This window comes from Synchiropus splendidus, chromosome 2 (assembly GCF_027744825.2).
Source record: "Synchiropus splendidus isolate RoL2022-P1 chromosome 2, RoL_Sspl_1.0, whole genome shotgun sequence".
Lineage (NCBI taxonomy): Eukaryota > Metazoa > Chordata > Actinopteri > Syngnathiformes > Callionymidae > Synchiropus > Synchiropus splendidus.
Window position 1 is genome coordinate 31679056 of NC_071335.1, and position 15867 is coordinate 31694922.

General features: G+C 43.8%; 1 protein-coding gene across 4 annotated transcripts in view; it reads right to left on the reverse strand.

The window, feature by feature from the left end:
* LOC128753461 (adhesion G protein-coupled receptor L1-like) overlaps window positions 1-15867 on the reverse strand; it is a 35619-nt gene that overhangs the window by 10541 nt on the left and 9211 nt on the right. For 3 of the 4 annotated variants that reach the window (XM_053855186.1, XM_053855189.1, XM_053855187.1), the window contains exons 2-9: window positions 12441-12561; window positions 9494-9707; window positions 8998-9107; window positions 6546-6560; window positions 5210-5417; window positions 3182-3446; window positions 2773-3112; window positions 2018-2311 (exon numbers count right to left, since the gene is read on the reverse strand). In XM_053855186.1, coding sequence (XP_053711161.1) covers window positions 2018-2311; window positions 2773-3112; window positions 3182-3446; window positions 5210-5417; window positions 6546-6560; window positions 8998-9107; window positions 9494-9707; window positions 12441-12510 — 1516 coding nt within the window. In that variant the 5' untranslated portion in view covers window positions 12511-12561. The remainder of the gene's footprint in view (window positions 1-2017; window positions 2312-2772; window positions 3113-3181; window positions 3447-5209; window positions 5418-6545; window positions 6561-8997; window positions 9108-9493; window positions 9708-12440; window positions 12562-15867) is intronic. The other variant, XM_053855188.1, reaches the window with a different exon arrangement.

Sequence of the window (15867 nt, forward strand, 5' to 3'; positions counted from 1 at the left end):
GGCGAAGAACATCAAACAGAGGAAAAAAGGCCCTGACTGACGGATGGACTTGTGGTTTATCACAGAAACACAGTTGACGTTGTTGTTGAATGAGATTGATTTCATAGCTCGTTCTTCCTGTCAAAACTTGGCTTCACTTCCTGGGAGGCAACATTTCGTTGGCTCCTCCCTAAACTGGACGGTGCCTGTGTGGGGGCTCAATAGCAGACTGTTTTTTTATTTTTTATTTTTTTTATGGGATACACAAAAGACCTCCGTTTTAAAGGACTGGAGCTGTCTGTCAACTGTTTTATGCTTCATGCTTCACAGGGTTAATACATGTTCCTGGATTATGTGTCATTATTTTAATATACTTGTTTAGTAATATATGGTGTCGGATTATCACAGTGAGATGATTTAAGCAACTTTAGGTTGAACAGATATTCACAATAGGTCCAACAAAGGTTAGTCGACTAATTGAAAAAATAATGAATAGATTACTCGATAAACACATAAAATGGGGAGGAAATAAAGGAAAAAATTGGCCTCAAAACAGCGGAATTATATTTAGAATATGAACAGTCTCAACAGCTGTGGGCCACACTTCCACATCTGTCCCAGACAGATCAGTGGTCTAACAAAAGTCATGAAGCATAACAAAGTCATCAGTGACTGTCTAATAGGTTGTTGAAAATAATAACCTTTTCCTTTATTTAGCGATTTTAAATTGAATTTCATACAATTCCATGAAGATCACGGCCAGTGGTTTAAGTGTAGGTGTACGTTTTGCCTGTAGTTGTATGTAGTTGCCTGGCTACTGGAGAGACGGAGGCGTAGCAGTTGTGTCTGTCAGGGTTCAGGCACAGGACACATCGGCGGGCAATTTTTGATCAAATGTTGCACTCACCACAGTTTGCAGCAGCGTGACCGAGGGAGGAAGTACGGGGGGATAAACTTATCTTTCAGAATAAAACAAAAATTGCCCAATTTGGGATCAACAAAGTAAAACTAACTTTCAGAAATGAGTGTTGAAAGTTTAGGATGGATGGATGGATGGGTGGACAGATGGATGGATGGGTGGACAGATGGATGGATGGGTGGATGGATGGATGGGTGGACAGATGGATGGATGGATGGATGGGTGGACAGATGGATGGATGGGTGGATGGATGGATGGATGGGTGGATGGATGGGTGGATGGACGGGTGGATGGATGGGTGGACAGATGGATGGATGGGGGGACAGATGGATGGATGGGTGGATGGATGGATTTGTGGATGGATGGATGGGTGGACAGATGGATGGATGAGTGGATGGATGGGTGGGTGGATGGATGGATGGATGGGTGGACAGATGGATGGATGGATGGGTGGACAGATGGGTGGATGGATGGATGGATGGGTGGATGGGTGGATGGATGGATGGATGGATGGGTGGACAGATGGATGGATGGATGGATGGATGGATGGGTGGATGGATGGATGGATGGATGGATGGGTGGACAGATGGATGGATGATGGATGGATGGATGGGTGGATGGATGGATGGATGGGTGGACAGATGGATGGATGGATGGATGGATGGATGGATGGATGGATGGATGGATGGGTTGACAGATGGGTGGATGGGTGGATCGATGGTCTTGGTCTCTTCAAGTCATGGTCTTGACTTGGTGTCAGTCTGATAGTCAGTGATTGAAAGCCAAACAGGATGGTGTCACCGACCAGGAAGCAACATGCTAGTTTAGTGAATAATATGTAAATAAAAGGCTGCAGGGAGACAAACACCATCAGTGAAAATTCTCTGGCTCCTTTGCTCGGATCCCGTTTATCTGTTTAATCTGCACAGCAGCATGCCGTCAGAGCCAGAGCTGAAGCGGACAGCTGCACAGCGTGAGCCACATCGCTGTGCAGCGTAACTTCTCTTTCATCTTGGCTCTCATATTTGATATCCAGTTCAAAGAGAGGTCAGTGGACTCTGTTACAGGGAAGGGGATCTGAATTCAACACACTCTCCTATATCCCTGTGCCACACTTACCAAGTGACCCTTTGGGGCAGGGCCTCTCCACCGTCTCTCCTTTCAGAGTGGGTGGCCACTGGACTCCGCGCGCCACCCGTCCTTCACATCCACCTACTTGACCAGGTCCACCAGGGGCCAGTGGGACGCGAAGAGGAGGGCGCGGGGTCAGTGGCACCATGGCTGTTATTGGCCTCTGGTCAAAAGGTCCTCGGTTGATGACGCCTATTGGATGAGAGGCTGACGGACGTACTGGGGTCAGCGCCACAGTGGCAGTGTAGGAGCGAACTGTGGTCATCAGAGAGGAGAGGGGCCCTATAGGGAAGAAAGAGAGAAGACGTTCCAATACACTAATATCTTAGAATGTTCCTGTTGAGACAGCTTCCTGCTGAGCTTATTCAGAAGTTAGGAGAGAGAACCAGCGCCACAGAAGAGTGTGCAGAGTGTCCATTCTCAATGTCATCACTTTGGCACCGCCCCCACTACGGCGGTCTGGTTCCGAAAGCACTCCAGGTGGTGCTCGAACGCACCCAACATCATGAAATAGCGTGATCAGTATCACGAAATAACACGATAATATTAAGAACTAGTGTGCCAGGTATCGTAAAATAACCTGAAAATGCCAAGAAATAGTAAAAATTGTGGTGGAAAAAAATGATTTTGTCCTGCTGTCTACTCTGAGCTTCCGTGTTAGGAATCATCAAGAACACGCGCTAAACATCGAGTTTATCTCATAACACAAAACAAGTCTATCTACGACTGGAAGCATAACAAACCTTTCGTGGGGGGAGGTGGCGTGAACTGCAGCGGGTATCTCAGCACGTAGTAGTTATTCCACACATACAGCTGGTTGTCTCGAGGGTTGTAGTCGATGGAGGAGATGTACTGGTACGGGTTCGGGAACGGTATTTGGACTGGAAGCTCTTGACCACGACTAGTGTCATACGCATAAACAACCATGTCACTACCGACCCGACCCTCGGCTTGACCTTCGTCATCCTGGAAGACGGATCGCACGGCGTAAAGCACCCCACAGGCCATGAAGGCATTGCTCGCCCCTCTTTTGTCAAAGCCTGTCGCCCACGTACCCTCGTAGCGTAGGGTGTATGGGTTCACCTGCAGTGAGCAGAAAATGAGCAGGTGATACGGAACAGGTCATCAAACCCGCCATGACTCATTTATTACCTGGCTGACCACAATGCGTCCATTATTGGCTTCGGTGGAGTAGATGACCCACAGACCGTTTTCGTCCACCGCCAGATCGATGTCTGACTTCCCGCCCCAGCGGTAGGGAGAGGTGTCATGGTAGTTGGCGTTGGGAACTACTGCCTCGCCGCTCTTGATCCGGGTCCGCAGATCATACTTGACCAGGTTGCGTGTTCGCTCTTTGTTGTAAAACACCGCACCGTCGTAGACCACGAACCCCGTGCCGTCTACGCGACTCGGTAACCTGGAGGGTAGTTGAGAGCAGGAGTGTCAAGCTCTTTCAAACTGCTAGACACAATCCAAACAAACTCATATAAAATATCAGTATACTGTTTAGAGGCTAATTTTAGAATTCAGTGGTTCAACTCAGCTTGATGGGTGTTTGTGTTTCTCTTGGAAACATAAACACCCATCTGCTTCGCCATCTTCAATCGCGCTCCCTTTCATCTGTTTTATGGAAATTTCCAGATTAGTCACTGACAGTTATCATCTCTGTTAGAAAGGCACCCAGTCAAAGAGTGAAGTCTAAACGTAGGTCACAAAATTGACATTGTGGGGCGTCTAGTTCCTGGTGCACGTGGATTTTTTTATTTGAGATGTTGGTTTTTGGTGATTTGAGGGAAGAAAACTGGTATGGCTGAACGGTTTCTTGAAAAAAAGACTGAAATTGTGATCCCAGACAACACGAAAAAGTAGTCAAAGTCCGTAACCGGCTGCTTCCACAGTCGCTCGTGGTTGGTCAAAATGTGCACATGCACTGTGCCAATTGGGGCAGGAGAGAACGAGAGAAACAAGAGAGAGAATCGTCGCGGTGCTGGTGTCAGACTACAATACATGCTAGTCAGGTGAGGATATTAACTAGTAGTCAGTGAAAGAAACCTGCACCTTCTTTGTTTTAGCCTGATCCACACACGCACACTGTTCCAAGATGAGCGGTCACAGAATACAGTGGCCTCAAGTGGACAAAATTAAGTCTCACAACAGATGGATTCGTGAGCCTTATCAACCCGCTTGAGAAAGGATAAATATTTGTCAAAGTGGTTTGAGGTTCTTTGATATCCAGCGCCCTTAATGGTGTAATGTAACTTCAATGACTAGAGTTAGTTTACTTAGTGTATTGGAAGATTCTTGATATATATATTGTGAATATATTACATTATGATTGAGTTGTACAAATATGTGAAGAATCTATACAATTCAAAGACAATTGAAAGCTTTTATTTTTATATTCTAAATACCACACATGCTCTATTCCTCAATGTGAATTATGCAAATTGTGAATAATTTAAAAATTATATTGGCCGCTCAGAGAGGGAACATTAACCATAATCTAATCCAAACCTAGCAACACTGTATAATGTTATTACAAATAATACTGAAGAAGCTTTGTTATTAGACGCCAAACATGGCTTTAAATATACTATTAATATTTTAGAACTAATAAAACTAAATAAGAATTTTTGCGTTAAAGCATTATATAAATGTACTAAAGACGCATTGTAGTGAAACCAGTGATCTCTCATGTGCTTTTGGTCGTTCATAAAAAATTAAATCCAATCGAATTTATATTGAAATCTAAGTATCTTCCAGAAAAATCATGATCATATTTTTCCCTGAAATCGTTCAGCCCTAGTACTGAGTCAACCCATGGAACAAGTGCAGCAAATGAAATCGATTCTTCCGCAGACAAATACCTCGCTGATGTCGGCTCAGGTTGCCACGCAAGCCTCAAACCAGACAGTCATGGTCATTGAAAGTAGGAAATAGTTAAAAGAGGATTCAAATATCAGTGTTTCTTATAATCGTATAGTTTGTTACATGCTATCACTATTGAAACAATCCCACCTACAATACAAGCCAAAGCAGATGGCATTTTTATGTTCAGATCGCCTCCTCACAAGGTGAAGCTCTACTCCAAGTCTCAGATGACAGAGCTCATTGAAATATATTTGTGTTCGCCACAATCCTCTAGTTGACCGGTAATTCAATAACAGCACGTGCACTCACTTGTAGGTGGTGGTGACTCTGTTCTGCCTGTAGTCGTCCCAGGAGGCGTACTCGTACAGCACCTCCGTCCTGTACGGCGTCCACGGCATGACGTAGAGTCTGTCTCCAGACTGCAGCGGGTCCTTGCACCAAGCCCCGGACTGATGCTCCGCCTCCAGCAGAGAGGAGGCCGGCTGGATGCTGAGCAGCGAGCCGGGGCATACGAAAACTGGGAGACAGAATTTGGCAGATCGAAGGATGGGAGATAGAAGAGAGAAGGGGGAGGAAGCAGAGCAAGGGGGAGAGAAGAGTAGATATATAGTGGCGTCAGGTGCCGGGTGAAAATGGATCAATGGGTGAAATATGGATTGAATTAGATGAGGTGGATGCAGCGAGATTAAGAGAAAAGTAGGACGAGAGAAAAGAGAGAGAGAGAGAAAGAGAGAGAGAGCTTTAGGGTACCTGCACTGATCTCAAAACTGAACTGTTAAAATCACACTCGTGCTGTGCGTGTGTGTGTGTGTGTGTGTGTGTGTGTGTGATCCTACAACAGGGCCACTGCAATGAAAGGTGTCTGATTGCATTTACGTGTCTGGAGTGTGTTTGTGGGTTAGTGCAAAGAGAGTGGAAAACAGTGTGAGGTAGAGTCAAGGACGCGGAAGGCGGAGCTAAATTTTGCCTTGAAGTGAATGAGAGGGCAGGTTAGTTTACTTCGAGCACAACGGGTGGTTCACCAACATGTCAATAACTGTATGGACACATATGTTTACTGCACAGTCTTACATGCATAGAGGCATGCACACGCACGCACATTCACACATGGAAGGAGTGCTTGGTAAGCACACGTCCACACACAGGTACACACATTTGGTCTTATTTTTCCTATGACGATAAATAAGGGGCTCTTCCTATAGGGGAAGAAAAGGGGAAATAAGCATATCGAAAGATGAAGTGTCAAGATATGAAGAAGGGGAGGAAGGAAGGTAACAAAGATAGAAGTGGTGTGTGTGTGTGTGAGAAGATTGTGTGTTTGTTTATGCTTGTGTCGGAGGGAAAAAAAATAATAAATGTGAGACGGTAAACGAAACCACTTGTGATACATAGAGTCTAGCTACAGAACCTGGATAAAACCGGACAAAAGAACATGTTTTTTTGCACGACAAGATGGATAAAACATGGAAAAAAAGGTTGGAATAAAAGTGTGGGGGGCGGGGGGCAACATCCAGCATGAGTACGAAACAACGTCCTAGGGTAGAGGAAGAGAGCGATGGAAGGAGAAAGGAGGAGAGAGAGAGAGAGAGAGTGTGGGGGTCGGGATAGAGAGAGAGATCAAGATGCTACAATGTGTTGTCTTTACCTTTTTGGTCCACTTCTACTCAGGCATAGGAAAAAAAAGAGGGAGAGAAAGAACGAGAAATCAGAGGGTGAAAGAAGGGAAGCAAAGAGAAGCAAGAATGCGAGCAAGAGAAAGAGACAAGGAGAGAGAAAGACAGAAATAGGGAGAGCGTGAGAAAGAAAAATCACCAGAAGAAAATGATAGAAAAGAATAGAAAGGAAGAAATTGCACAGATAAAGACTTTGGAACTCACTCTCACCACAAGTACTTAAAGTCACCCGTAAATAACACAATGTACAACAAGTGGCGCCCCCCTGGCCTCCCCCCTTCATCAATCATCCCCCCCTCCTTCACCCTGCCTCCCATCTCTCCATCCTTTAAATCAGGCTCCTGTGGAGAAAAGAGAGCAATCCCATGGTGTGAATCTGCAAAAGAGGGCATGTGTGTATGTACATTCCCATACAAACACACACTCACACGACAACTCTCACAGTATGCAAGTGTCAATTCGCTCCTGTCCTCTTTTCATTTCCTGGCGTTTACTGTCACACAAAGACGTATAAAAGCTCCCTGAGAAGGAAAACATGGGGCTCTCTACATCCGTTCGCCAGAGGGACAGGTGTCACTCCACTAGTGGAGCTCATGAATAAAGATGGCGTGAGCACACGCTAGCATTAAAGTAAGGTAGTACATGTGTGTTTATCTGTGCATGCAAATGTTTATTCGAGAAAACTCTCTTGGATGTCAACACAATCGCTGATCCTATTGCAAACAACAGCATCAACAACAAATCCAAAATTCATACCAAGTGTATTGTGTGACATCAATCTCCCACATATGAACAGAACAGACAGTTTAGAACAAAGACAAGCAGCCTTCAGCACATAGGAGCAGGTCATTGGAGTGTTGTGCATGACACAATGCATGTACCAAAGGTTTTTTTCCGGAAATGAAAATACAGTATTTAACATTAAAACCATGACTTTCATGAAGTCAGCACTGGACATCAAAAGCAGCTGAATGGTATTTGAATGCTATATATAAAATTGTATATTATGAGTCTTTTCCCCAAAAAATAGTGCAAATTATATCGATATGTTAAAATAAACTAGATTCTTTAAAGAATAATGCAAATTTGAACTGAACTGCCTTTCTTCTCCCACAAAATACATACATAAAATACCTAGTGATAAAGTAAAAGTAAAGTAAAGTTACTCATTGTTGCGTGACCTACATATCCACCGCTTAAAAAGATCCTCCAATATGCATAATCTATGTTGAGAATCTTGAAAATGAACATAAAATTCAACAATATCTAATCAAATAACATGCATACATTTAACAACATGGACAACTACTTTTATTTTGATATTGAACTCTTTGATTTATAATATTCTCTTCCAAAATTAAACATTTTCTTCTGTCTTTTGCTTTGACCGTCGCTCATAAGCTCAGTTGTTCTGGCTACTACCTGTACCTGTCAGTGACATCACCAGATGACTCGCAAAGCCTTAAACCCCATGTGGCCAAAGTGTTGCTCCGGTAGCAAAGGTGGCCGCTTGTTTCCATTCTCGTGGCCTTCCTGACGTCAGGGCTTTTTTCATGATCCATTTGGAATTGAATCGTAAAGATTAATGGTCATTTCAACTGTATTTTTTGTCCCCGAAGATAGATAGAAGGTAGGAGGATATGAAAAGGAAAATACTTTGGTTACATGTTTTGACCAATATTATAAATATATTAAGAACTTAAAAACAGACCTTCGAAAATGTAGGATTCATATTGAGACTCTTTACATAAAATACATACAAAATGTAACAAATACGTAGTCCAGTAGGATAGTTTAAGCATATCATATCACTGTGTGATCACACTTTTCCTATATTCTCCTTGTTTTCTACTAGTTCAGTAACAAAATCTATGTTGAATTTAAGAGTACTTTTCGACTGTCCTTCAGTATCTGGCTTCAAAGCCCCTCAAAAGAGCGGTCTTGGAAATGTAATTGCCTTTAGACTACATTATGTCTCATATTTAATATACCATGTATAATTAAGGGCATTTTTATGTGATGCAAAACAAGTATTTCTTGGAAGGGAATGTCTGAATAAAGGGTTTGCTATAGTTGAGTTGGAAAAAAAAAGCAAACTGGAAGTGAAACATATGTTTGAGGATGAAGACATGTAACTCAAGCCGCACCTTTTGAGATCAAGAAACAAATGTATTTATGGCTCAAGACTAAGTATAAGTATAATATGTGTACTTGGAGATAATGCCACAAGTATTTGTGAGGTTTCCAGGATTGAGACTGAGCCCACTCCAACATTCTTTCCCTTCACCTCAACAGGTGGTTGTCAGTATCTGCTTTAACACCTGATAATAGTTCATATTCATATTTCAGACGGTCTGTGCAGCAAGAATGACGCGTGCTGACTGTGTGCGGCTGCGGTTGGAACTGACAGGTTGGCATACTTACTGTAGGGGACACATTCATACTGGATCTCCAGGTACTTGTATGTTCCCGGACAGGGGTCTGGGAAGACATCCACCCCTGCAACCACCACGCACTGAGTCCTGTTGTTACACCTGTCGAGCAGAGTGGAGAGTTGATGGGTGGAGAAAGGGATGATGCAGTGACACGAGGAAGAAGAGAGGAGAGTGATTAAGAGTCAGGGAAGGGGAAGCAAAGGGCACTCCATTTGTCTGCTCCCCCTTGCTCTGAATATTGATCAGCTCTTCTAGGAAAGCACTGCTGAGCACACGTATAATGGCGTAGCCAGGAACGTCGATGCTGCACACGCACGTACACCCTCGCACAGGACAGGCAGTGGAGGACACCACTCTCGCCAACCGTTCAACAAGCATTAATCATACATGAGCCATGTCCAACAACACACAAACAACCGCACTAAAAGGAAGCACTCAGCGAGCCGATCATTTAGTTAAAACACGGCCGTGTTCGGGACACGCACCTCTGGGCCATTATCTTGAGGGCGTCGGGAAGGTAACACTGTGTGTTTTCCATCTGGAAGGGATCCGCATCACAAATCTTGTCGTCGGTGCGTCCGTAGTTGGCTGTTTCCACCATGACTACGTCACTTCCAGGGCAGCGCAGTTCGATGGGGTAGCCTTCGCACGCCAGCTCTCGGCGCAACAGCCCAAACGGCATGGTCGCCCGGGACATGGCTGTGGTCACAGTGACGGGGGCAGAAGGAGACAAAGAAATAGAAAAGACTTTTAGAATCCTGGTGCATACCTGGATGTCATTGCAACAAACTAGCTAGAACACGAGCTGTGCTCCAAAACCACTTCCATTTCAGAAATCTATTTCCCACTTCAGTCTTCACTGAAAACCAATGAGGGCATGAATTTCCCAGGCAAAGAAACATCGCGCAGGAGACTTTAAGGAATCTTTAAACTGTGCTCTGACAAATCATAATCCAAATGAAGATGGGGTTCTACCCATCCAGAGTCATTCAACTGGTTCAGCACCTTCTCCCAGGAGGTTAAGTGTCTTCTTTCTTTTTCATCATTGGACAAGGAACATACTTCCGGGATCCAGGAGGTTTCTTATAGGCTCTGTCACTCTGGTGGTGGTGAGCTCATACCATTCCTCTTACAACATTCTCAGGTGGACTACAGTCAGTCTTAAATGTCGTTCCGCCTCCTGCGGCATTTCCTGCACGTCATCATGTGAAAGAAAGACACACTCCTTTCACTGAGTGTTTGCTCGTGTCACATGGTATATAAGGCACCTCAAACTGTCACACACACATATAGAGTGCTGCAAATACCAAGTAACCAATAAAGGTTGAAACCTATTTATCGACAAGCGGCATAAAAGGCTGACTTTGGAGGCCACATTGGACACTAGAGTTCACTGTTTGATGCCTTAGCTGTGAGAATGTATCGCTTGACCACTCTTACACCTAACACTCACTATACTTGGGAACAGCACAAGTTATTTTCAAACCTACTCTTGCATGTCCAATGTGCATGAGGGCAAGTTCACTGTTTCATCATAAACATAACAAAACAGCACTGTGGTGTCTGACTGAGACCTGTCAATCAATGATGTATGACCTGCCCCTTGTATGAAGATGGTGCGTCGCAGATGCAGGAGGTGAATATAAAAAAATATATATTGGTTGACAAATTCACAAGCTAAATGGTCAGGCTAGCACAACATGCTGGGGGGAAATAAAGAGGACTGTTTTACAGTCCTGTATTCTGTAATTGTTTCTATTGAGTTGGACTTTGTGATTGCACTCTGTAATAGCGTATTGATTCTGTAAGTCTTTGGTAGCTCCTAAATTCTTGCCTGGTTTTACATATTTATTCCTTTTTATTAATTAGCATTGACTCATATTTACATTTTCATTGTGCAAGGAAGCAATTCAAGCAATAAAAACACAGATGTTTTCCCTAGCATCTTGTAAAACCTTTTTTAATAGTCATGGATACAATACTGCTGAAAAGGAAGCATTTTCACTGAGCACTTTTCGAGTTCGAAACGCTATTGAATAAAAGATGATGAGCCTCCCCAGAAAGTGCACAAGATTTGCCCTACTCCTTGAAAAACCTTGATGCAGATCATCACCCAAAACATCAGGAAATCTCAATGAAAGATCAGGAAGACGCGTGTTGAGGAGTGAAATTTGAAGCGCGGTTTCATTTTCTGTGTCACGGTGCTTGAACAGTCCTGACACTTCCCACGCGGAGAAGCAGGGCAGCGCTGTATAAAATAATAATTCAGTAGCCAAATAAATTTTGTTCTTCTGCGCGCGCTTGAGCGTCACACACCGTCGCAAACGCTTAGTCAGTAAACTCACCTGACTGCCACATTAATCCGTCTAAACCTGGGTTATGGGAAGAAATCCAATTACCATTGACTTAATCTGACTGTTCGCATCAGCTTGAGTATCACGTACTTAGAAAAAGGCCTTTGCTGTATTTGGATTAAACCACATTAAAAGGAAGCACTTCAGTGTGATCAGGATGCTGCGGGAGTGCAGTAACTGTCCATGGTGCTGAACGACCGATTCTTTCTTAAGTGGCCGCTACAGTCACTGTAGAAAAAACCCACTTTGAAATCCCATTAAACATATCGATCATCCGAATGTAGGTCACATAAGTGCACAGCATTTTGGCCGACTGAACACAGTACACTTTCAATAAAACTACTTTATTCCGAAGCTTCCTGCTCTTCATCAAGCTGCTCTTCATTTACCTTTAGTGCAGATGGAGAAATACAATTTGAAGGTTGAAGGCTGAAATTGGAGTTGAAAGTTTTCCTTGGCTACAACATGGTAAAACCTGCAGTCATGAACTGGGCTTCAATGCTACTCGAGGGTTTTATTGGAGACAAGACAGCCAGTCAGAAATAAGTTGTGCTCCACAGCTGTGAAGAAACCGATAAAAATGAAGTTTTATTTGCATTAGTTTTATTCAGATTTTTAGGATGGTGGTGAAGAAAGAGAGAGGGGAATGTTCATCGAATTCACTATATTGTGTCTGGAATATTGATTCCTATTGTATGACTGAGAACGGTACTGAAGAGGATTAGGGCCAGTGAAGAGTCAGAATTCTGACTTTAATCTCAGAATTCTGACTTTTTTTTCTCAGAATTCTGACTTCAAAGTGAGAATTCTGACTTTTTTTCTCAGAATTCTGACTTCTGAGAGTCTCAATTTAAAGTCAGAATTCTGACTTTATCTCAGAAGTCAGAATTCTCACTTTAAAGTGACAATTTTGAGATTAAAGTCAGAATTCACAGAAAAAAGTCAGAATTCCAAGAAAAAAGTCAGAATTCTGAGATTAGAGTCAGACTTTAAAGTCAGAATTCAGCCTTTTTTTTTCTTCACTGGCCCTAATCCTCTTCCGTAGAATGGGTTTATGGTGGTAAGGTAAGTGGCTCACCTTGGCTGGATGGAGAGACGTGAGTCAAAGTGAGGAGGACCACCCCCAGTAACCACTGTGACGCCGCCATCCCGGGCAAGAAGAGTTAGGAAGACACGCTTCCAGCCGCAGTTAGAGGAGCCTGCAGGAGACATGGAGGGGTTTAGAGAATATCTTTGCACCTGAGGATGTGTGTGTGTGTGTGTGTGTGTGTAACAATGACAAAATGATGACATAGGAGGGGGAGAGCTGAGTCAATCAATGAGGTTCACGGGTGTGATAGCGGAGGACATGGAGAAGACAGGTGCGACTCAGGAGGTCAAGATAGGTGGAGGTGGAGGAGACTTGAAGGAGTAGAAGAGGTGAAATGTTCTCATCGGTTCTGTGGTCACATCGCCACTGACGGCGTAAACACATCACAGAGCTTCATAACTTTATGAGAGCACAAGCACAAGTCGCCACCGACCGACAGAAACACGCTGCCGCTGTCACAGAAAAGCAGTGCAGCACAGGCCTTTCTAAAATGGGTGATGGCTCTGTTTTCGACAGTGTGATCCCTTTCTTTTATGACAATTGCAGCAGGTAGGACAGGACGGCAAATAACAGACGAGGAACAGGGAAAATAACTGAGCAATCAGTGCAGCCAAAAGTCGCTCTATCTCCTGTTACCATGGTGATGGAGGGAGGAGAGAGCAAGGCAGACTGGGCACACACAGGGTTGCTGCCTTTGTGTGGGATTCACAATGGAAGCGTGTGTGTGTGTGTGTGAGAGTATGCGCTTAAGACCTTCATTAGCCGACAGCAAAACTGATCACTGACCCATAAAAAGTCTAAAGCTTCGCCTCCTAAACTACAGCGCACACACACTCACATGTGGCGAGAGGGCTGGGCTTATCTTAGGCTACTTTTCAGTAATCCTAAATAAATAATGTTGCAGAGAAGATCCCTTCCCACAGCAGCATTAATGAGGTTAAACAGCACACGGGGCTGCGCAGGTGACCAGAGGCCCATGTTCTGCTGCATCAACACAGGCAGACAGCAGCATCGGAACCTGTAAAATTGGACTGGAATAGTTGGCCCCCAGAAAGGAGTCAGTAATTGAGCCTGCATTAGACCTGACTCCCATGTTTGCTTGTGTGTGTGTGTGTGTGTGTGTGTGTGCTTGGTGGAGGTCACCACAGGCCGGAGATTTAGCAAAGGTTTTTATTGGTGAAGGTCAAATAGTGAAGGTCAAAGAGCGAATTTTGACGCTCAGATCACCGCTGTGTGTGTGTGCTGCTGTGTCCACATGTGGGGCTGCGTGTGTGTTTTCCTTATGACATGCCTTCCCTCTCCATCTTAGAGTTGGGTAATGACGGCAGACAGATTCAGGTCAACTCCCCTACTAACATCCAACGTGCACACAGAGACAAGAGCTTACCAGGGTGACACACACACACTTACTCACAGGCCTCCATGATGTCACCAAGCTTACACCAACTCAAAAATGTAAACCAGTCGTGGCACAATAATTATCTCAGCTGGGGTCATACCATGGTCATTACACTTTTTTTTAAGAAATAATGCAATTGATATGCGAGAAAATATGGAAGTTTAAGGAATAAGTTAAGGTCATGAGAGAATGCAAAATTACAATAATTATTAGAGACACAAAATACCACATGTAAAAAAAGTCAAACAGGAAAATAAAATCGCAATAACAAGTTGCAGCACCATCACAATTTCCAGCGGCTGGAGGGCTGGAGGCGAAGTCACATGGAGCTTCCAATGTCCATCAGAAGCTGAGTAGAGTGAATCAACTATCTGAAGTGTTGAGCTTCTTGTGTTAAAAGTAGAAACTATGATCAAGAACTGAAGTCCAAACCCAACACAATGCTGAGCTCCAGTCCATATCATTATGTTACAGTTGCTCTTTCAATGCTACATGTAGTGTTCTATTATGAAACATCTGACATTGAGGAGTATATTTAATACATGAGAGAGGGGAAGTGTGGCATTACAGTCCACAGCAAGCCTCAAGTGAGAGTCGGCAGCTTTGTAAAAACCTGCGATACACTGAAGCCACAGACGGGGAAGCGCAATATAGCGAGGGAACACTGTATATTTATACATCACTTTGAGAAAAGCCAAATCAGTCACTCGAGTTTGCTCTTGTTGGCTGCTTATTTTTTAACTTGTTTTAGTTCATGCCTATTTGATTTAGATCTTCAGGTGAGTGCAGGATACATTCCACACTTCCAGTTTTAATGTTTTATTTTATTGTTTTATTGTTATTCCTCTCTTCAGTTCCTTGATGTTTCCTCTCTTTCTTAGGTTGGGTGTGCTTTCTGTTGTCACAGGGCTCAGCATTTATTTTTATTTTTATTTTTATTTTTATTTTTATTTTTATTTTTATTTTTATTTTTATTTTTATTTTTATTTTTATTTTTACAAAAGTATTTCAGAGTTACCAAGGGCTCATGGATTAAATGTGTTATTACAGAGTGCAGACACAAAGAGCAGCTCCACGGAATGCACCGGTGGGTTTGGTCCTCTGGTGAGCCGCGGTTCTCCCGGCCACTGGTCATTGAAACGGGAGCCTACCGGCATGTTTGCATCACACTGTCAATGATTGACAGGTCCCAGTCAAAAGCAGCCTCAGCGCTGTCTTTGTTTTGAGGACTGCGATGCTGAATCCCCACATGCAATCGTGACCACGGTTACCGTTTTGTGCAGCCATACGTTGAGAGCACGGCTATGAATGATGAATGATCTTTTCATTACTGAGCCAGGAGCCAAAATAAGCACGCACTTAGCTTCCACGGGGCAGGACAAACAAATCACTACTACTTTTTTTCATTTGTTATGCAACCCCTTTTTGTGTACCACATGGTTTTCTGGTGAATCAAGCTCACATCCCACAGCGCTCATCTAGCAGTGGTTCCGAGCCAACTGCTGAGCAGAGCCAACATTTCTGCTCAGGGTTATAAATCTTACAGCAATGAAGGACAAGAGAAAGCCAAACAGCCATCAAATTACAAGAGTTTCAAATCGATTTTGAAGCCCACAAAGCCAAGAGGAACATGGTGTAGAGAGTGTTTTTAACACACCGCGTCTGGGAGATTTCCCTGAACACATGAAACAGTATTAATGTTCATTTAATGCTCCGCGGCCCAATAAAAGACATTTCATGCTCATAAAAATGGTGCAACCCGGGGAGAGCGACGGAGCGAGACAGACCCAGAGACCTCTGCCCTTTGAAAATTTGCTCGACCTACAACTGTGTAGTAAAGGCCTCGGGTCTCCAGCGATCACACACTCGCGCACAGCGGCCAGTGTTCAAAAGAGTTTTATAACACACAACAAGTCCTGTGCAGACAGCAGAATCATCCAGAGCGCTCGTGGCAGCATGTTCGTCCTCTGTCTCCCCGCACACTAACCCTTGAGTGTTAATGCAGAGTAAGTAGAG